Consider the following 23403-nt stretch of genomic DNA (forward strand, 5'->3'; position numbering starts at 1 on the left):
AACATGAAGAATTAAGGCAAAAAGATTGTGATATATACAGAGAGAATTTTTATTATGGCCAAATAGGAGTACCCCTACTTGTTTGCAGGTTAAGGGCCAGATTTTGAAAGGTAAGTGCACAAATAGTAGATGTGCATGTGCAAATCAGGTATTGTATTTGCCTAAAGTGTACTGGCCCTTTACAGAATACATAAACAACAGTCTTTGCCCTGAAGATCTGACTGTGTAAAGCCCAGATTTTGCAAACACTTTGCATGTGCTTAACTTTAAGCTCATGACTTGTCCCACAGTGGGACTTAAAGTTAAGCACGATTGCAGATTTGGTTTCTAAGAATAGCCAGATCATACGTGGCAACAGACAGTATATAGTTGTACATCTATGGGACATAAGCAAATGCTTGATTTGGTGTTTGCATAAGTGCTGAAATGTAACATTTGGTGTATATGCAATAGAGCCACAGGAGGTGTGTCAATTAATGTGTTAACATACCCCCAAATTCAAAGTTTTTCGACTACATTTGTTTGTTTATGGTACTTAGAGTGAGCCACTAATGCTAAGATGTTATTTTGTAAAGTGTCATTAACTTTAAAGATTATGCACTTTGGCTTTAATTAAACTTTTCCCTTCATAGGTACACTGATACAGAAATATAAAATTCTGAACGGCCGTCCAAGGCATAATTTATAATATTTTGTAGACACACTCTGAGCTCTAGTAGTAGCACATGTGGAGGACTTGAGGTAAACTTGACTGTGGATGACATTTTAAAAAATCCTTAGACTCATTTAACTTTGTGAAATTGGTTTCTGGTGGTAGGGATTAATGTGAAATTAAGCCATTGTGTAATGAATTGGGGTTGGGCTAGATGATCTCCTGAGGTCCCTTCCAACCCTAATAATCTATGATTTTATGAATTAAAACTTTTTTATAATTTTTCATCAATTTGGGAGTCATAATATCAAAGAGACTTTGGGGAGAAAATAAGATATTCATCATGGCTAAAATGAAAGGTTTTGTAGCTCTCTGTATGGAGGCTGAGGCATCATTCAAACCTAAGCAAAAGTGATGACAGATTTGTGAATTTAACTAATACACTCTTCTTTTCACAGCATATTAATTTTTTAAATAAACATTGCTTTTAAGAAAAACTATGTATTTATTTGAAAATAGCATTCAACACAGAGGATCAGCAGAATTTTTTTTATAATTGGAGATATACCTATCTCCTAGAACTGGACGAGATCTCGAAAGTTCGAGTCCAGCCCCTAGCCTTCACTAGCAGGACCAAGAATTGATTTTTGCCCCAGATCCCTAAGTGGCCCCCTCAAGGACTGAGCTCACAACCCTGGGTTTAGCAGGCCAATGCTCAAACCACTGAGCTCCCCTCATCTTGTACTTGCTGGGTTCATGTGAGTATCATGTTGTCTTTAACACTTCAAACTAAAGAGCAGCGTGACTGTTTCTAAGTCCTAAACCTTAGATTTACATGCAAGAGTAATCAATTAATTGAAGTTATTAGGACTTCTTCTGTAAAATTATATACATGCGTACGTGTTTTGTAATGATACCCAAAGTGCTGATTTCCCTTTAATGTAGTGGTTTCTGTACCTTTCCAGGGTGTGAACCACATCTTAGAGAGACTGTTTAGCTTAATGTGATAAGTCTTTTCATTTTTGGAAAAAAATTAATCATGCTGGTGCCTTCCGCTCTTCATTCATCTCTCTGACCACCCCAGCTCTGCCCTCAAAATATCTCTCTCTCTCTCTCTCTCTCTCTCTCTCTCTCTCTCTGTTGGAAATGAGGAGAGCCAGTAACGTGTGACCTGTCAGCTTTTCATGCTGTACTAGTGGTCTACAGCCCACAGTTCTGGGAACCAATGCTTTAGTGGATTATTTTTGAGTGTATTTAAAGTGCAGTGTCTCTTACTTGCTGAAAACTTTCATGTTCTGTTTTTCTAGGAGCAAAGATAGGGGGCAGGCAAGCTTCCCAGTCCATTAAGATATTGGGGTGGGGAGGAGAAGGAGAGTGGAGTTACATGGTAATATAAACGATAGTCTGGTTTATTAACTAAATAAAATGAGTAAGACACATGCTGTACTCACCTTCGGCTCTGTGTGAAATTGAAATTTTCCATGTGGAAGGTTAACTTGCAGTGGAACTTTCTGTTGAGAAAATTGAAGTAAGTTTTGTTTCAAGTTGTCAAACTGAACTGTGTTGACTGACTTACCATATAAAACAAAACAACAAAAAGTCCTCGTAACTCACGGTTTGTACTTATCATCTGTGAGGAACTATATGATTAAATTACTGCATCCTGTGTCTGCATTCTCCTCTGTTATTTGTACCTCTCATTGCGTCATTTATGAAATTAGAGCATACTCTTTTGGAGGCAGGGTCCATACTGCTTCTCTTTGCTCTGTTATGCACCTAGAACACTTCTGAGTTTTGTACAGTACTAGTTCTTAGTGTATGTGCAACATGCCTCAGGTGGCATGTGACCAGGATTAATCACCAAGTTTGGCCCACTGGTTGGATCATTTGCTTTCTCAGCCCAGGCTGGATAATAATAGAGAGTAGCGAGGGCTGAGTACAGGAGTTAGGAGGAGCCTAATATTGTCTCTGACGCTGAACTGTCATTGGCTTTGAGTACATCACTTAACCTATGTGTGTCATGTTTTTCCCTATCTTTACGATAGGATTGTTACGATGATTGATTATTTAATATTTATTAAGTGCTTTGAAGATGAAACGCACTCATGCTTAGTTTTTATGAGTAATAATTATCACCTTTCCCATTGAATATGATTGGGAACCTTTTTATATCTGATTATTGAAACATGGTTTATATTAAAGGAGTGTGGCATTAATATTAATCAGAGATCTGAAGTGTGCCAGAGAGTTGCTGGGCAGGTCTATGCTTAAATGCTGTATCACTGTAGCACTTCAGTGGAGATGCTACTAGGCTGATGGGAGAAATGATCGTTATGTCGCCAGGAGAAGTTCACCTGTCAACATGTGCTATCTACACCAGGGGTTAGGTCAGTATAAGTGCATTGCTCAGGCATGTGAATTTTTCACACTCCTGAGCAACATAGTTATACCTATGCAAGTTTGTAGTGTAGACCTGGCCTCAGAAAATAATACACAGTACAACTAACAGAATATGAGAATAACATTATTGTTCCAAATTAAATATTGAGGTCAGGTCTACACTATGAACTTACATTGGTATATCTACGTCACTCGGGTGTGAAAAATTCACATAGAAGAATCATAGACGATTAGGATTGGAAGAGACCTCAGGAGGCAATCTAGTCCAACCCCTTGCTCAAAGCAGGACCAACCCCAACTAAATCATCCCAGCCAGGGCTTCGTCAAGCCGGGCCTTAAAAACCTCTAAGGATGGAGATTCCATCACCTCCCTAGGTAACCCATTCCAGTGCTTCACCACCCTCCTAGTGAAATAGTTTTTCCTAATATCCAGCCTACATCTCCCCCAATGCAACTTGAGACCATTACTCCTTGTTCTGTCATCTGGTACCACTGAGAACAGTCTGGATCCATCATCTTTGGAACCCCTGTTCACGTAGTTGAAGGCTGCTACCAAATCCCCCCTCACTCTTCTCTGCTGAAGACTAAATAAGCCCAGTTCCCTCAGCTTCTCTTCATAAGTCATGTGCCCCAACCTCCTAATCATTTTCGTTGCCCTCTGCTGGACTGTCTCCAATTTGCCCACATCCTTTCTGTGGTGGGGGGCCAAAACTGGACACAGTATTCCAGATATGTCCTCACCAGTGCCAAATAGAAGGGAATAATCACTTCCCTCAATCTGCTGGCAGTGCTCCTACTAATGCAGCCCAATATGCCATTAGCCTTCTTGGCAACAAGGGCACACTGTTGACTCATATCCAGCTTGTCGTGAACTGTAATCCCCAGGTCCTTTTCTGCAGAATTGCTGTTTAGCCAGTTGGTCCCCAGCCTGTAGCAATGCGTGGGATTCTTCTGTCCTAAGTACAGGACTCTGCACTTGTCCTTATTGAACCTCATCAGATTTCTTTTAGCCCAATCCTCCAATTTGTCTATGTCACTCCGGATCCTATCCCTACTCTTCAGCATATCCATCTTTCCCCACAGCTTAGTGTCATCCATGAACTTGCTGAGGGTGCAGTCCATCCCACCATCCATTAATGAAGATGTTAAACAAAATCGGCCCCAGTACAGAGCCTTGAGGCACTGCGCTTGATACTGGCTGCCAACTAGACATTGAGCCATTGATCACTACCCCTTAAGTCCGATGATCTAGCCAGCTTTCTATCCACCTTATAGTTAATTAATCCAATATGTGTTTTTTTAACTTGCTGGCCAAAATACTGTGTGGAGACCGTATCAAAAGCTTTGCTAAAGTCAGGATATATCACATCCACCACATTCCCCATATCCACAGAGCCAGTTATTTCATCATAGAAGGCAATCAGGTTGGTCAGGCATGACTTGCCCTTGGTGAATCCATGTTGACTGTTCCTGACACACCTTCCTCTCTTCCAAGTGCTTCAAAATGGATTCGTTGAGGACCCGCTCCGTGATTTTTCCAGGGACTGAGGTGAGGCTGACCGGTCTGTAGTTCCCTGGATTCTCCTTCCCTTTTTTAAACATGGGCACTGTATTTGCCTTTTTACAATAGTCTGGGACCTCCCCCGATGGCCAGTGGGCTTTGCAATCACGGGTGCATTAGATCCGGCCCCATGGACTTGTGCATGTCCAGCTTTTCTAAATAGTCCTTAACCTGTTCTTTCGCCACTGAGGACTGCTCACTTCCCCTTCATACTGTGCTGCCCAGTGCAGCAGTCTGGGAGCTGACCTTGTCTGTGAAGATAGAGGCAAAAAAAGCATTGAGTACTTCAGCTTCTTCCACATCATCTGTTACTAGGTTGCCTCCCACATTCAGTAAGGGTCCCACACTTGCCCTGGCCTCCTCCTGGTTGCTAACATACCTGTGGAAACCCTTCTTGTTACACTTCACATCCCTTTCCAGCTGCAACTCCAGTTGTGCTTTGGCCTTCCTGATTACACCTCTGTATGCGCAAGCAATATTTTTATATGCCTCTCTAGTCATCTGTCCAAGTTTCCACTTCTTGTAAGCTTCCTTTTTGTGTTTAAGCTCACCGAGTAGTTCTCTGTTAAGCCAAGTTGGTCACCTGCCATATTTACTGTTCTTTCTATACATCAGGATGGTTTGTTCCTGTGCCTTCAATAAGGCTTCTTTAAAACACAGCCAGCTCTCCTGGACTCCTTTCCCCCTCATATTAGCCTCCTAGGGGATTCTGCCCATGAGTTCCCTGAGGGAGTCAGTCTGCTTTTCTGAAGTCCAGGGTCCGTATTCTGCTGCTCTGCTTCCTTTTGTTAGGATCCTGAACTCGATCATCACATGGTCACTGTTGCTCAGGTTGCTACCCACTACTTCTTCCCCTACCAATTCTTCCCTGTTTGTGAGCACCAGGTCAAAAGGAGCATGGCCCCTATTTGGTTCCTCCAGCACTTGCACCAGGAAGTTGTCCCCAACACTCTCCAAAAACTTCCTGGATTGTCTGTGCACTGCTGTATTGCTTTCCCAGCAGAAGTCTGGGTGATTGAAGTCCCTCGTGAGAACCAGGGCTTGTGATTTGGAAAATTCTGTTAGTTATCTGAAGAAAGCCGCATCTACCTCATCCTCCTGGTGCGATGTTCTATAGCAGACGTCCACCACAACATTACCCTTGTTGCTCTCGCCTCTAAACTTTAACCCAAAGATTCTCAACAAGCTTTTCTCGTTTCATACCGAAGCTCTGAGCAGTCATACTGCTCTCTTACATACAGTGCAACTCCTCCACCTTTTCTCCCCTGCCTGTCCTTCCTGAACAATTTAAACCCATCCATGACAGTGCTCCAGTCATGTGAGTTACCCCACCAAGTCTCTGTTATTCCAGTCACATCATAGTTCCTTGACTGTGCTAGGAGTTCTCTAGGACTTCTAATTCTTCCTGCTTGTTTCCCAGGCTTCTTGCGTTCATGTACAGGCACCTAAGATAACTAGCCAATTGCCCTACTTTCTCAGTATGAATCAGGAGGGTTCCCCTCTTGCACCCTCCTCCTTGTGTTTCCTCCCAGTATCCCACTTACCTCTGGGCTTAGGTCACAATCCCCCAGTGAACCTAGTTTAAAGCCCTCCTCACTAGGTTAGCAAGCCTGCCTGTGAAGATGCTCTTCCCTCTCTTCGTTAGGTGGATTCCATCTCTTCCTAGCAATCCTCCTTCCTGGAACAACATCCCCTGGTTGAAGAATCCAAAGCCCTCTCTGACACCCCTTGCGTAACCACACATTTACCTCCACAATTCAATGGTCCTCGCCTGGGCCTTTTCCTTCAACAGGAAGGATGGACGAGAACATGACTTGTGCCTCAAACTCCTTTATCCTGAGCAAAGAAGTTATACCTACCTAACTCCCAGCATAGATAGCACTATATCCGTGGGACCCGTCAACATAGCTACCACCTCTCACGGAGATGGATTCACTGTGCCAACAGTGCTTCGCTGTTGTGCTACAGTGGTGCAGCTGTGTCTCTGCAGTGTTTTAATTGTAGACCTGCCCTTAGAATTTGGTGAGGAAATTCCTCTGGATTCTAACATTTAAAGTAGGTTAGATTTTGTGCTCAGCTAGTAGTGTCACTTTAAATTCGTCCTGGAAAACTGTACTGTTGCTTCACCCAAGATGAAATATATCACCCGAGATGAATGATTTTGTTTGACAAGTACCATGTCATCAGTTTGTGTTTCATTATCATGGCTAGGGTGTGTGCCTACACTTAGGCTTGAACTAGTCAATTTTCATAATGATATTGTAAAGCATATTTTAGTCCTCTTTGATTTGACTAATATATTATTGTACAGTATATACTGAATGAAAAGACTCAGGTAATTCTGCCAAAGAAAGCTTAGAGTGTCTGAAGTCATAACAATTGTCGAGAGTAGTTAAGGAAGGCTGCCACCTGGCATTGCGGAGACAAAATGAAGATTAAGAGATGTGAAGTAGCTGCAGCTCATATGTATTGGGGCTGAGCTGTTAATGGATCATGTGAAAGCAAAGGAAATTGAAGTGTTAGTAGACTTAACGCACAGAATACTAAATCTTCGAATATCTGTGTGTCAAGAGATCTGTATAGAGGAATGAAGGGGGGAAATGTGCAAGGACTAGAAGTCTTCTTTAAAAGAGAGAAAGAAAGGATTTATCATCCAGATGCTCACATCCTGAGAAATATTTTTAGTAAAACACGATGAGTCAGAATAATTAAGATAAAAGAATTCAAAGTAATCGCTGATTTCCAGAGAATGTGACTCAATTGGAGTTCAAAATTGGGACATTGGGTTCTGAGAGTGGAGCAATGTTGCTTTTGCAATAGGACAAGACAGCAAAGTGTCTGAGAACGTAGTGGGTATTAACTGGAATATGGGCTTCAAAATTAATGTTAATGTATCCCTTTTAGCTTGTGGAATGCTATAGAAATGAAACAACAATTAATCTTGGGGCTTCATGTATAATAAGAATGTATTGACTCTACTGAACTTAACACATGATAAATCCGAAGGGTGGATTCATATTTCGCCATTGGTCACAAACAGTTTAATAGTATTTAACAACTACAGGAGAGCCTTGGCAAGTGTACTGAATATTTATAACAACATTTGTAACCACTCCACTGTCCAATGAAAAACTTTCCCTCTCCCCAAACTTGGGTGCTCATGATCTGTACATGTCAAAAATAGCTTTGGTTTTTCAAAGACACAAACTGGTGTCCAGAGGGGAAAACCCACATATCTTATGTATTTGAGGAAAAGAGTTAGTTTATTTCACACTATTCACCCAAGCATAAGTTTTCTTAGCAAAATCTGTTGAGCCAAAAATAACAAATTGGCACTGTGCAAGTGGACAGGTACCACAGTAAAAGTGCACTGTGTTTATATTGGCATGGATTGCAGTGGGAATTAGAATCTGGGCCCCAGTTTTGAATATGGCAAACCCAAGTCTTAGCCACATTGCCTTTCAAAGTGATTCTATCAAACGTATGTGTTTTGCTGTGCTGTATAACCACTAGAGAACACCCCTCAACAGAGCCAGGGATAGAGCCTGTGATTCCTGGTTCCCCAGTACTCCTCTGCTGTTTCATAAGTAGGTGTGGAAACCCAAGGCAAAAGTATGAGCCGTTCCTTATAATAGCACATTTCTGCTTCTAATCCTTCCTCTAGCCCAAAGGGTAGAGATCTGGGTTGTGGTTTTAAAGGCCCTGTGTCCCAGATCATTGTAGTTCTACATCATGGAATTGCCTTTTTCAGTTTGCGCTTTTTTTTTGAAGTTGCAAATTACAGCCACCCCATATGCCCAACAACTTCTAAAACAAGACAAATGTATGTTAAGAGAATGTTAAGGTTGCCATGTCAAACACTCAAAATAAATAGTTGAGAAATAGCAGCAAATGAATGAAAATAACATATTATGGATAGTTCTAGACATTCTCCCTACTGATTTTAACTGGGAATACTTGTGTTTGCACATTGAAATACAGACAGTCAGCTGTGCATTTATTTGAGTATTTGATCACATGTGGGACAGTGAACAAAATGCAAGTGTATTGCTCGGTTTCTTTATTGATACATCCCACTGTTGTATTTGCTTCCTCAGCTGTGGCCAGACACATTGATCTGATGGTTTTAAGTTTCTGCCCTTCTCACCCTTCAGGATCCTTAAGGCGTAATGCCTTCAGATGCTTGTCAGTTTTTAGCAGGTATATTACGTCATACTTCCTACACCAAAGTCATACTGTTCCACCCATGGCCCTATTTTTTCTGTGTCTCAGTTCCAAGCTCTGTGTTTAGATAGGGCGCTTACAGGTACTCAGTATTGCTGAGATTATATGAATCTGATCACTAGTCACTCAGATTTCCACGTGGCATGTTTCCTGATAGATAAATGTCATCCAGTCTGAAAGCGGGTTATTTATAAATGTCCAATGGTTTTTTGTTGATGAAGTTCTGTTACTGGTAAGCTGTTCCACAACTTTACTTCTCTGATGGTTAGAAAGTTTTGTCTAATTTTGAGCCTAAACTTGTTGATGGCCAGTCCTTGTGTCCACATTGATTCTGAACTTAAATAAAGTGTGTGATTTATTCATGATAGGTGATTTTCAGAGTGAGGAAAAACTATATCTTGCTGGTTTATCTTTCAGTAGTGTCCACATTCACTTGGTTCTATACTTTCTTTTGTGAAGGAAATCATTTTAGTCTGTACAAAGACTCAAAGGAGAAACTTCCATTCCACCTCCAAAGAAATGTGCAAGGGTCCACACCTATTTCAAAGTGATTAAGTGACTTATGAGCATAAGGCCCATTTTCAAATTTGAGTTAGCCATATAGGAACCTCAGTCTGATGGAATGTCAATGGGAAAGTCAATTTGACCAAAACTCTAAAATTAAACAAGTTATCTTTCCTTTCTGGGGCATTCAGGATTATCCACACTAAGCATGATGCATTCAGTTTTGAGGTGTTAAATGTATTTATTTAGACCTACAAGAGCCATAAAGAAATGGCTCACATTATTTAAAAGCACAACTAATATAAACATATTTGTAAATAACCCTGTGTTTAGAAGGACACTACCTATCTGAAATCTAATTCATTAACATAAAAGGTGAAAAGTACTTTCAGATATTAGCACATGTTCCTGAGTCCCCTTTGCCAAATTTTGTGGTTTTATGAAATATGGAAACCCAGGGAAGAAGGTGCCCTAAAGGCCCCTATCCTGCAAAACACACACACACACACACACACACACACACACACACACACACACACACACACACACACACACACACACACACACACACACACACACACACACACACACACACACACACACACACACACACACAGTCCTGTTGAGTGCAATGTGTAAAATTGCCAGTGCAATACAATTTGCACTGGTGTAGTTAAATACACAAAGTAAAGAAAACCGGAAAAAAGGGGAGATTTTTTTCCCCATACATTTTAAGTTATAGTAATTGTAGGTGATGGTTATAAAAAAAAGAGTCAAGCAGAAGTGATTTTTAGGTTGCCAGTGTCCTTGTGTAACCATTGCCTGAAGAATGGAATGGACAAGAGGACAGAGAACTGTGGCTGCAGCCTTTTCTGATTCTCGGAGCTTTGGCAGCAGCCGTATCTAGTGCTGAGCTTCACACTCATTTCATCACGCTGTCTAGAGGCACTCTTGTTGAGTGAGGCAAGAGCACCGGAGTGTAACTGTGCAGCCACTTAATAGCATGGAAAGTTGAAGCTCAGCATTCACCGCACAGAGAATGTGTGTGTGCTACTTTAAAATCTCCCAAGTAAACCTCTTTTGACTGACACATTAGCCTGCTGAGTGATGTGATGCAGACTCTTAGGCTGACCTCTCTTGTATTTCTATTTACACTTCATCTGAAGTAATTTCCCAGTGTGATGGAAAGATGTCGTGCACTTTGGCTGGAAAGATAAAATAGATAAAAATGTAACCAGGTTACACCAGGAAAGTATCCCGAGGTTGTTTGCCAGCAGGTGCTTCCCATGACATTCCTTCTGGAATTCTTACTACTTCATCTGTTTGGTAAAGAGTCTGAGCAGCTTCTAAGAAACCAAGCGTCAGTGCCATGGGAACTGAAAAGCAGTGGAAGATGCATGTAGTGGAGTAGGGCTTTTGTTTGCCTGTTGACAGTTAATTCTGGTAGTCTTTTTATTGTGTATTCATGGCTACATGGAAGCACCACAAAATGCTGTGCTGAAATAGGTTTCATTTTGCTAGTCCTGTTTTATTCTTATTTCATTGTAGCTTTGCAAATGCCATAATGAATTTGAAATATATAGTCAAATGATAGTGTCATGGAATGTATTGGAAGCCAACCTGAATACGTTTAAAACTAGATGCAATTTTTTTTATGTGAAATGCAGTTCACATTCACTCAATCACACGATCTTGAAATAAAAGCCCTGCATACCAAACAGGGAAGGAAGCATAAATCTCTATTCCTGCAGCATGCTCAAACCTATAATGTGAGTGCAATCATTTTAGCCATGCCAAAGAGGAACTTTTATTTCATGAAGACCTAATAAAGGAATTTTCTTCTACTTGTTTTTACTGTTAATACAACCCAAAGTGTGCTAGTTACTTGAAATTGGGTTTGCTAAATTATTACTATTTTATATTGTGGTTGCACGTAGAGGCCCCAACTGAAATTTGCTGTGTTGTGCTGGCCCTGTACAAACACAGTAATGATGGTTCCTACCCTGAGGAGCTTAAACTTTGTCTACACTGCACAGTTTTATTGGCAAAAGGCACCTTTTATTGACAAAGCAAAGAAGGTATACATACTGCCCTGCTCCTCCTGCCGACAAAACTCTCCTGCCCTGCCGGCAAAAGAAAACCACCTCGACGAGAGGCATAGAGCTTTTTGAGGCAAAATTAGATCGACAAAGTATCAGCGTAGACACTTGGTTTTGTTGTTGTAAATGGCCTCCAGTAAGTGTCTGACGATGCCCATCCTGACCGCGCTGGTCAGCAATTTGAAGCGCGCTGCTCTGCATCCGGGTACACAGGCATCCACCCCTTTCCCCTTAAAGTCCTGGGGAATTTCGAAATTCCACTTCCTGTTTGCTCTGCTCACGTCACATCTTCCCGGCTGATCAAGCAGTGTCAGCAGCAAATGCTCTTCCACTTTGACCACAGCTAAGTTGTTGGATCGGCTGAATATATGGGGAGAGGAGGCTGTCCAGTCCCAGCTGTGCTCCAGCCATAGGTAGGAACTTCAATACCTATAGGCAGATTTCTCATGGCCTGTGCAATGAGGGAGACAAATGGGACACGGTTCAGTGCTGAGCAGAGATAGAGGAGTTGAGGCAGGCATACCAGAATGCATGGGAGGCAAACCTTCGCTCTGGTGCGTTTGGGAAAGACCTGCCACTTCTCTAAGGAGCTAGACCCCATCCTTGGCGGTGACCCCACCTCCACCGCCAAAAGCCCATGATACTTCGGTGGGGCTGGAGGTGGCAGACAGTGGATCTATCCCCAAGGACAAAATCATGGACAAGGAGATTGAATTGGAGGATGATGCGAAGCACATGTCAGAGTTGTCCAGTGATTGACGAGTCAGGACCTCTTTTCCATTTTGGAGGGATCTAGCCAGTCAAGCAGTCTGTCTCTGGCACATATTATTCAGAAGCGGAGAGCCCTGGCAAGTGATCTTTTTTAGTTGATGCTGCTCGGTTATATGAGATAGAGCTGTCCTTTGCTCTGCGTATTGCAGAAGAGGGTGAAGGGATAGAAATGTACAAAACTAGCTGTGTTTATGTGTGCTCCATGTTGACCTGTGTAGCTAAGCAGTGCAGCGGAACTGTGTGTTAATGCACACCAAGATTTCACAGGAATCCTCCAGAGAGAGCGCTAGGAAACTTTCCTGAAGGTACTCGCCAGTCCTCTGCTGAAGGTTCCTTCGCAGAGCTGCTTTGTTCCTTCCCTCATTGTAGGAAATGTTTCTGTGTGACTCAGCAATGACTTGTGCGGGGACCAAGGCGGCACACAGGCGAGCAACATAAGTACCAGGTCTGAACCCACATGTGTGCAGTAGATGCACCCTTACGTCCTTGCTTGCCCTCAGGAGTGAGATATCGGCTTCAGTGACCACCGCCTGTGGAAAATGGTGGCAAGATTTACAATATTGTCCATAGTCGCCTTCACTGATCCCCTGGAAACATCACATACACCCTTGCCCCGTCTTGAATGCCCACCCCCCACTCACGCCTAACTCACCATGTTTAGGGTGTTCACCAAAATATGTGCTTACCAAGGATCACTGAGAAAGTGATTGGTATGTTACAAGAGGTGTATTTTACTGTAATAATTGAATGCTGTGCATGAACTAACTGTCATACTTCTGTGAATTGTTTCTTGTGCTCCGTAGATGTGGCCTTCAGAGGAACCCCCTACACACTGGCAGAGTTCCTCTGTCAGATAAGGAGGCAACCAAAGCAGAGAAGGAGGACATGTTCTGAGAGGTGCTGCAATCCTCAGAGACTGAGAAAAGAGAATGCAGGGAGTGGAGAGAAAAGGAAAAGGCAGGACAGAAATGAGAGCGAGGAGTGCATTCTAAAGGGCCATGAGCAGATGATAAAAGTGATGGAGGAACCAACAGAGATGTTGAAGTCCCTAATCACACTGCAAATGGAACAGATGCGTTCTCACTCCTCCCTCCGCAGCCAATACAGACCTGTTTTCAATGCCCTCCCAAACTCCTCCCACGCATTCTGTGAAACTTCCCAGCACACCTGAGTACCCTGTTCACTCCACCCCTTTGGATGGCTTCCAAAATGATAGCTGGGCTTAAGCACAGCTCTGAGAGCTTTCACTCTCCTTCAGTGTTATCTCCCTTCCCACCAAGCCTTTTGTATGTGTTAATTGGTGTTTAATAAAAACAAACTCTGTGAAAGAGAACCAATCTTCATTTGTGTCCTACATGTAGTATTGGGTGCGGGTATTAATATATAGGTGCAGTTTAATTATTTACTTGGTACAAATCCCACTCAGGAATCATCACAATTTTTAGGCAAAACAAGGTAACTGAAGTTAATGAAGCATGGCGATTCCTGGTGCTCATTGTCAAAATGTTGCTTCAAAGCCTCTCTGATTCTAACATCTCTCCCATTGTGCCCCTCTAATAGCCCTGGTATCTGGCTGCTCAAAAACAGCAGCCAGGCAATCTGCTTCAGTGCTCCACCCCTGGGGAAACTTTTCAACCTAGCCTCACAAATATTATGGAGTGTGCAACAGGCTGCTATGACCATGGGAATATTTTCCTCATTTAGGTCTAATCTGCCATAAAGGCAGCACCAGCACGCCTTTAATCTGCCAAAGGCACATTCCACTGTCATTCGGCATCTGTTTAGCCTGCTGTTGAAGCGTTCCTTGCTGCTGTCCAGGTTTCCTGTGTAAGGCTTCATGAGCCATGGGAATAAGGGGTAGTCTGGGTCTCCCAGGATCACTATGGACATTTCAACATCTCGCATTGGAATCTTCTAATCTGTACAGTCCAGCGTTCCTAAAGATGCGTGCCTCATGCACCTTTCCAGACCACCACACGTTGATGTCAGTGAAATGCTCATGGTGATCCACAAGCACACCATAGAGAAGTACCTCTTTCTATTGATGTACTCCATTGCAAGATGGTCTGGTGCCAAAATTGGGATATGTGTTCCATCTGTCGCCCCTCTGCAGTTGGGGAATCCCATTTCCCCAAAGCCATCCACTGTTTCACACACACATTGCCAAGAGTCATGGTCCTTTGTAGCAGGTTGCGATTAATGGCCCAGCACACTTGAGTCAACGCAGCCCCAATGGTTGACTTCCCTACTCCAAACTGATTTGTGACCGACCGTTAGCAGTCTGGAGTCACCAGCTTCCACACAGCGATATCCACATGCTTCTCCACCGAGAGGGCAGCTCTCATTCTGGTGTCCAGGAAGGTGGCTTTCCGAATCTGAAAGTTCTGTAGCCACTGCTCATCATCCCAAACCTGCATAACAATGCGATCCCAGCACTCAATGCTTGTTTCCTTTTCAGATTGGTTGCTCATGATATATTGCACAACCAGACGCGATGTGTTCATCACAGTGACCACAACAGCAGAAAACAGTGCTGGATCCATCCTTTCAGACACAGATGGCGGGCACACAGTAAACAGGGACTGTTGAAAAATGTTGCAAAATGCAGTCAGAAGTCTATGGAATGCTGGGATGAAAAAACGTTATCATGAGATGTTGAGTCTGCATCCATGATGTGCTGCGATCCACTCTGCCTTCCCACAAGTCCTAGCTACAGAAGGTAGTGAGTAGCACTGTGGGATAGCTACCCATAGTGCACTGTTCTCACGGTTAATGATAGAGCACCAAGTGTGGAAGAACTCCTCTAGCCATTTTTTTCCATTGGTGCATGTGCATGGTAAAAAATACATTTTCTTAAATACCATTCTCAGTTTGGATCCCCCCAAGAGTTTAAGTGCCATATGCTACCTTGGATAAAACGTTGATAAAATGCAGGACCATCTTGACCTGCATCATATAAATAGTTTGATCAAAAAGGAAAGAAGAGAAAAAGAAACCCTCCTAGAAACTTTTTTTAAAATGGCAATTTTTCAGGGCTTATATCATTGCAAACCCTGCTCAAAAGACCCCACATTGTGTCACTAACCCTTCCCTGCACCCTCCTGAGGCAAAGCAAATTTCAAAGGAATCCAACTAAGCCTGTCGGCTTTAGAGATTTTAGAAAGGTTGACTTCTAAAGAGAAGTCATGACGCAACCTTAACTCTAGTAGTGCTGCCGTGCCCCTATAATATGTCAGGTTTACACTAAAAAATTAGGTCAACCCAGCTGTGTTTCTCCTAGATGTGGAAAAAAAAACCACACTGCTGAGTGACACATTTAAGTTGACCTAGCCCCTGGTGTAGACAGCGCTAGGTCGATGGAAGAATTCTTCCATCGACCTAGCTACCACCTCTCATGGAGATAGACTGACTGCAGTGACAGGAGAACTACTTCCATCGCTGTAGTGACTGTCTACACTGAAATGCTACAATAGTGCAGCTGCACCTGTGCTGCTATAGTGGTTTTAAATGTAGACCATAGCCATGGTAACACACAATGCTGACTGAGAGCAAGAGGGGCAAGTGCCAATTACTATGGGAACCATAAACTCTGTCCTGACCATTCTGGGCAAATCCCCAGGAATCCATTTCATATAAGTAGGTTTTTCCAATTATGTTACTTGTTGATCTTTTTAAGAAACTTTCCATTGTGTATTTCTGAAGCCACTTTGGCTTTGATTGATTCCAGTCAGTGTTGTAAATATATTTATTTGGATTCTGTAGCGTTATCCTTTGGCATGTTTGGCATCTCTGGTCTTCCTTTTGTTACAGAATTGTGAGCTAACTTGGGAATGGAGGGAAGGCTAATTAATTAAGCAGTAATGGTTGTCAAACCAATTGTTGCTAGCATTTAACATTTGACTTGTTTGCTGTCCTGAGGTGAAACTGAAGGAGTTAATGATCTAACAAATTGCACATCAATCAGGAAAGACTAGTTTGAAAGGAATGGTTCTATTTTATGAAGTGTAAATAATAGATTTTTTTAAAAAGACAATTTACAGTAAGTGTGGTGGGCTCCATGTTTGAAATTGTCACAAGATAGCTGTGGAGACAAATGTGTTGCCTAATGAAGCTTAATGACTGATTTTTCCATTAATCAGAATTGAGAATGTGCTTCATTAAGCTAATTAACTGAGCAGTTGCTTAACTGACAGTTACTAGGCACAAATTCCCAGGTCCCTTGCTTTCGTCTAAATAAAAGCTTAGGAAAAGATAACCTGGCTCTCTTTAATCATCTTTATTAGAGAGGTAATGAGCAGAAATGCTATTAAAAGTCTTACTGGCCATTTTATGTCTGGGGCAATGACTTTGGCAATTTCAAATAGCACTGTGTGCACACTGATGTCCAATAAATAATAGCTTAGTACACTGTGTTGTGAAGGAGCAATGTTAAGGCTGGTCTTTTAAAAGAGGTTTCAAAGGAGATTAATTTCCAGGCACAAGGTTGTTTGTGTTCATAGAGGCATTCTATAAACAGATTGAGAATTTGGGTATCTGCAGCTCTTAGCATCACCAGCAGGGAGTGCTCTTTTACCAACTTATCTTTGAGAGGCTTGTTGTTCGTTGGGTGTTTTTTCCTATTACCCAAAAAGCATTAGCTCCCCCTAGTGGGGCAACTGAATTACTGCAGGTTTTGCACTTTACTTTCTGTACCCATTGTGCAGTAGAAACAGGATCCTGATTTTTTTCCCTTTGCTCAGGAGTAATTTGCAAAACACTTTGGAAGGTGAGGATGTTTAAGACTCATTTTATGCTATACACCAGATGCTTTGTAGGGAGGACATGTAATGGTGAAGAATTAATTGGGAATTAATTGAAGGATCTGAAATTTGAATTATTAAATACACTATCTAGTTATAATGCCTGATTGTAAATCTTTTTCTTTGCAGTTTAGTGCATCTTGAATAATATGGTAGCGCTAGCATCTAGTACAAGCAACAACCTTTCAACAGAGGACTAGTGTTGAAGAAAAATAAGACTGTCTTCTTAATTCTTTTTTTTTTCTTTCCTCTCCAGAGTTCTCAGTCTTCCACGATGAATCCTGTTTACAGCCCTGTTCAACCTGGGGCTCCCTATGGAAACCCTAAGAACATGGCCTATACAGGTAAGTCTAATTTTAAGTGACTCATGGAATTTGGCATTTTGAGGTTAGAGCAGATTAAGATCAATTGGTAAATTTCTTCTTTCCATTCTAGTTAGCTACTGTAGAAAGGCATTCTGTGATGTGTGTTCAGCATAATCCTAGATCTTTCTGTTTTCCTGGAGTTTCCACAAAAGGCTCAATTTTAAGTACCAGTTTATGCTTTGGAAGGCCACTCTTTTAACAGATAGACAAGCTGCCATGTCTTTGCTTTCCTGTCTGTTCACACGCTGTCTTCTCTACAGCTCTAGGCACAAAATCCTACTCCCCCCGCCACTCCCCTTAGATGTGCCTATTAATTTCCAGGAAATCAGCAATTCTCTTTTAAGGTTTTCAGAGATGGTTTTAAGTGTCCAAAATATGTATTTTGTGGTGCAAGTCCATTGGTGGAGCAGGCAGCTAGGAACAGAGTATCAGGTTTGCAGTAGAAACAAATAAGAAGGAATAATGTCTTTAACCCAAAAAGCCCTCTTTGCCAGTTCTGCAGTCAGTTTCATACATCAGGAGAAAATCTAAAATACAAGAGGAGGAGATGATGTAAAACAAAAATGAAGGACAACGTCACAAGGGAGAGGGCATGGGGAAGATAGATGACCTATTAGAGGGCTGTCCTGGAGAGAAGAAGGGTCAATGTCCCAGCAGCAATTCAGAGAGATCACTGGGGGGCGGGGGCAGGGAGGAAAAGAACTAGAGTCTAAAAATTCATTGTTTAATTAGTTTGCATGTCATTTTAGAACATTTATGGGAAATATTGGTCAATTAAAATTGACTTAGTTGATCTTAATTTCATTTTCTAGTGTAGAAAAGAAGCTAAATGGCACTCTGAAGTGGTTTTGTTTTTATTTTGCTTAATATTCAGTGAACACTCATAGGAAGCATTTTCCTGCCCCTAAATTATTTACCTGAAATATTTGCACTATCTGATGGATAGTTTAGACAGCTGCACCTCACATCACTACCAGTGCCATAGGGAAATGAAGTTACTCATTGAGGAATGTTTGCAAAAGGTATAGGTAGGAGAAGAAACAAGTAATACCGATTTCTGAGAAGTGCTGCTGGGAATGCCTTTTTTCCTTTGGAAATTCCAGAATCATGGTATTTTGAGCTCTACCAAATTTCCTTCTTGAATTTGTCAAAATTAATACCACACTAGTTTTAATAAAATATTTATTTCCTTGTAATGTATCTTTCTCCTTGTAAGTGAGTATAATTTGTCTAAAGTTTCACTGCTGTGCAGATACTTTTAGAAAAAGATTTTTGATCCTTGGCCTTGCTTGCTTTTAGAGCACAATAGAAATGTCCATTATAAAACAGACAGGAAGTAGTAAATTGGCCAGAATGCATAGCAAATTGATGATCCCATGCAAAAGATATTCTCTCATCCTTTGAATGAATGTGGTTCAGAGATAATGTCAGGCATCTCTGTTACATCCCCTGCATCTCTATATCAAATCAATAGATTCTGACAGGGCAGTTTGTAGAATATCACACAAACGTCAAATTCGTTTTTGTGGACAGATTAGATTACCCATTTTGAAATTTTAATGGGAATACTTATAATGTTTATCTTGCTTGTAGGAGACATTATAGAGGGAATAGGGTTATGAGAAGGTATTGAAGCAAGTCCTGTCACACACACACAAAAGTTGGCTCAACAATTCAGAATGAAAATTTCTGTGATAAATTGTTGACAATCCAATTTTGTCTTGCAAATACAGTGTTCTAGTCTGATACTTTAATATAAATTAAAAAAACCTTTGCTTTGAATTTGATTAAGTATCTTGGTCTTGTACAGCACTGAGCATACAGTTGTGACTTAATAAATGAAAATGAATGATCTGAGGGAATAGCAAGAGGCAGTGTTCTCTACTGGACTGATTGTGGGGATAGGAACCAGGAATACCCAGATTCTGTCTGTGGCTCTACCGCTGACTCTCACTGTCATTTTTAATCTATCTCAGTTTCTCCATCTCCAAAATATGGACAATACTTACCTACCTGACAGGGGCTGTGTAAGCACTGAGCAAATAGTATTTGTAACGTGCTTTGAAAAAAATGTTATGTGAGTGATAAGAATTATTGATGTCATTCGTGCTCTGGAGTCCAAATTAGTGACATGATGTGCACTACTTACTGTAGCTGACACTTAAAACTCCATTGGTGTTTTAGGGATGATCAGGAGCTAGCTAATCTTATGCTGAACAGCCACACTGATGTCTGGTTTCAAGCCCAGTTGAGGCTGACCTAGTGTAGGGTCTCTTCTCCCCCACATCATCTGTTGCACTGTCCAGTAAAGATTCTGTAACACATTGGTCATTCTGGCTGACTGTTCTCTAAGCAACTGAGTTTCTTTCTGAATTGATGAAAATGTTTCTTGGATAGGTCTAAAACTGTCATCTTTGCATTGATTGTATCCTCAACAAGGAGTCCAGATATGTTCATTATAATGGCTATGTAATTAGTAGCCAGGATATACTGTGTTAACATCAAGTTAGTCTAGATAGATGATGGAAGAAATGTGGGATCCTCAAACTGATCTGTTCAGCTCTGCTAAAGACTGGTGTTTGTATGTGAGAGCGAGAAGGAGGAAGTGGTTATTTGAAAATAAAAATAAAATAGACTTGGATGTAGCCTGAGTTATTAATTAAGATGTTTACCAACAAGTATTCTACTGATTTTGCTAGGAGTCTATAAATAGAATCTTTATTTTACTGAAAAACATATCAAGGAACTCATTTAGCTTCATATTAATGCAAAGAATAAGCACTGTGCTTACATTGTGAACCTGTACTTTCTTGTTAACACACAGTATATGGGCACCTTCAAAATCAAAGTGCCATATCTCCATCCCTTCCGATGCACTGCTGGATGTGTAGAGGTAAGATTATGTAATTGTCTATTAAGTGTCTTCCTGCATTTATGCTTCCTTCTCTCTTATGTAGTGGGTAGGATGTGTTGACTCTTTCCAAGGTGTGAGATTGGCAGGGGCTGTTTTTTCATGGAGCAGAACAAAGTGATCAACAATCAATGGAATTGCACATTAAGGGATAAGTCTTGCTCACAAATATTCTCATTTACTTCATTGGGGTACTCATATGGGTAAGGCAAAGCAGGGTGACTGCACAGCTAAGAGGCAGCCTGGGTGGTATTCTGTGGTGTAAATAACACGTAAAGGGCATTTCCCCATTTCTAGTCATGTTTGATTTCTTAAAAATCAACATATATATCCTGTTAAATTTATGCTTGTTCTGCTGGACATAAACTCATAGACTTTAAGGTCAGAAGGGACCATTATGATCATCTAGTCTGACCTCCTGCACAACGCAGGCCATACAATCTCACCCATCTACTTCTATAACAAACCCCTAACCTATGTCTGAGTTACTGAAGTCCTCAAATTGTGATTTGAAGACCTCAAGCTGCAGAGAATCCTCCAGCAAGTGACCCGTGCCCCATGCTGCAGAGGAAGGCGAAAAACCTCCAGGGCCTCTGTCAGTCTGCCCTGGAGGAAAATTCCTTCCCGACCCCAAATATGGCGATCAGTTAAATTCTGAGCATGTGGGCAAGACTCACCAGCCAGCACCCAGGAAAGAATTCTCTGTAGTAACTCAGATCCCATCCAATCTAACATCCCATCCCAGACCACTGGGCATACTTACCTGCTGATAATTTGGCAATTGATCTTTGATTAATTGCCAAAATTAGGCTAGCCCATCATACTATCCCCTCCATAGACTTATCAAGCTTAGTCTTAAAGCCAGATATGTCTTTTGCCAGTTTATATCCATTTGTTCTTGTCTACATTGGTACTAAGCTTAAATAATTCCTCTCCCTCCCTAATATTAATCCCTCTGATATATTTATAAAAAGCGATCATATCCCCCCTCAACCTTTTTTTGGTTAGGCTAAACAAGCCAAGCTCTTTGAGTATCCTTTCATAAGCCAGGTTTTCCATTCCTCGGATCATCCTAGTAGCCTGTCTCTGAACCTGTTCCAATTTGAATTCATCCTTCTTAAATATGGGAGACCAGAACTGCACACACAATTCCAGATGAGGTCTCACCAGTGCCTTGTATAATGGTACTAACACCTCCTTATCTTTGCTGGAAATACCTTGCCTGATGTATCCTAAAACTGCATTAGCTTTTTTAACGGCCATATCACATTGGCGGCTCATAGTCATCCTGTGATCAATCAATACTCTGAGGTCCTTCTCCTCCTCTGTTACTTCCAACTGACGTGTCCCCAGTTTATAACTAAAATTCTTATTATTAATCCCTAAATGCATGATCTTGCACTTTTCACTATTAAATTTCATCCTATTACTATTACTCCAGTTTACAAGGTCATCCAGATCTTCCTGTATGATATCCCGGTCCTTCTCTGTGTTAGCAATACCTCCCAGCTTTGTGTCATCCGCAAACTTTATTAACACATTCCCGCTTTTTGTGCCAAGGTCGGTAATAAAAAGGTTAAATAAGGTTGACCCCAAAACCGATCCCTGAGGAACTCCACTAGTAACCTCCTTCCAGCCTGACAGTTCACCTTTCAGTACAACCCGTTGTAGTCTCCCCTTTAACCAGTTCCTTATCCACCTTTCAATTTTAATATTGATCCCCATCTTTTCCAATTTAACTAATAATTCCCCATGTGGAACCGTGTCAAATGCCTTACTGAAATCGAGGTAAATTAGATCCACTGCATTTCCTTTGTCTAAAAAATCTGTTACCTTCTCAAAGAAGGAGATCAGGTTGGTTTGGCACGATCTAACTTTTATAAAACCATGTTGTATTTTGTCCCAATTACCATTGACCTCAATGTCCTTAACTACTTTCTCTTTCAAAAATTTTTCCAAGACCTTACATACTACAGATGTCAAACTAACAGGCCTATAGTTACTCTGATTACTTTTTTTCCCTTTCTTAAAAATAGAAACTATGTTAGCAATTCTCCAGTTGTACAGTACAACCCCCGAGTTTACTGAGTCATTAAAAATTCTTGCTAATGAGCTTGCAATTTCATGTGCCAGTTCCTTCAATATTCTTGGATGAAGATTATCTGGGCCCTCCGATTTCATCCCATTAAGCTGTTCGAGTTTGGCTTCTACCTCGGATGTGGTAATATCTACCTCTATAACCTCATTCTCATTTGTCATCCTACCATTATCCCTAAGCTCCTCATTAGCCTTATTAAAGACCAAGGCAAAGTATTTATTTAGATATTGGGCCATGCCTAGATTATCCTTAACTTCCATTCCATTCTCAGGGTGTAGCAGTCCCACTTCTTCTTTCTTTGTTTTCTTCTTATTTATATTGACTATAGAACCTTTTACTACTGGTTTTAATTCCCTTTGCAAAGTCCAACTCTACATGGCTTTTAGCCTTTCTCGCTTCATCCCTACATGTTCTGACCTCAATAAGGTAGCTTTCCTTGCTAATCCCGCCCATCTTCCACTCCTTGTAGGCTTTCTGCTTTTTCTTGATCACCTCTCTGAGATGCTTGCTCATCCAGCTTTGTCTACAACTCCTGCCTATGATTTTTTCCCCCTTTCTTGGGCTGCAGGCTTCTGATAGTTTCTGCAACTTTGACCTGAAGTAATTCCAGGCTTCCTCCACCTTTAGATCCCCAAGTTCTTCAGTCCAATCCACTTCCCTAAATAATTTCCTTAATTCTTTAAAATTAGTCCTTTTGAAATAAAAAAACCCTAGTCCCAGATCTATTTTTATTTATCCTTCCATTTAGTTTAAACTGAATTAGCTCATGATCACTCGAACCAAGGTTGTCCCCTACAACCATTTCTTCTATGAGGTCCACACTATTCGCCAAAATCAAATCTAAAATGGCATCCCCTCTTGTTGGTTCAGCAACTACTTGGTGAAGGAATCCATCAGCTATCACATCTCAGAAAATCTGAGCCCTATTATTATTACTAGCACTTGTCCTCCAGTCTATATCTGGGAAGTTAAAGTCTCCCATGATCACACAATTCCCATTAGTGTTTACTTCATTAAAA

At 41.3% G+C, this 23403-nt stretch overlaps 1 protein-coding gene across 4 annotated transcripts in view; it reads left to right on the forward strand.

Moving 5' to 3' along the window:
- The window catches only part of FAM168A (family with sequence similarity 168 member A), a 361316-nt gene that overhangs the window by 126715 nt on the left and 211198 nt on the right, over positions 1-23403 (forward strand). For 2 of the 4 annotated variants that reach the window (XM_030557179.1, XM_030557188.1), the window contains 2 exons: positions 17267-17354; positions 20200-20268. In XM_030557179.1, the coding sequence (XP_030413039.1) occupies positions 17285-17354; positions 20200-20268 (139 nt within the window). In that variant the 5' untranslated portion in view covers positions 17267-17284. The remainder of the gene's footprint in view (positions 1-17266; positions 17355-20199; positions 20269-23403) is intronic. The other 2 variants (XM_030557198.1, XM_030557208.1) reach the window with 1 other exon arrangement.

This window comes from Gopherus evgoodei, chromosome 1, assembly GCF_007399415.2.
Source record: "Gopherus evgoodei ecotype Sinaloan lineage chromosome 1, rGopEvg1_v1.p, whole genome shotgun sequence".
Classification (NCBI taxonomy): Eukaryota; Metazoa; Chordata; order Testudines; family Testudinidae; genus Gopherus; species Gopherus evgoodei.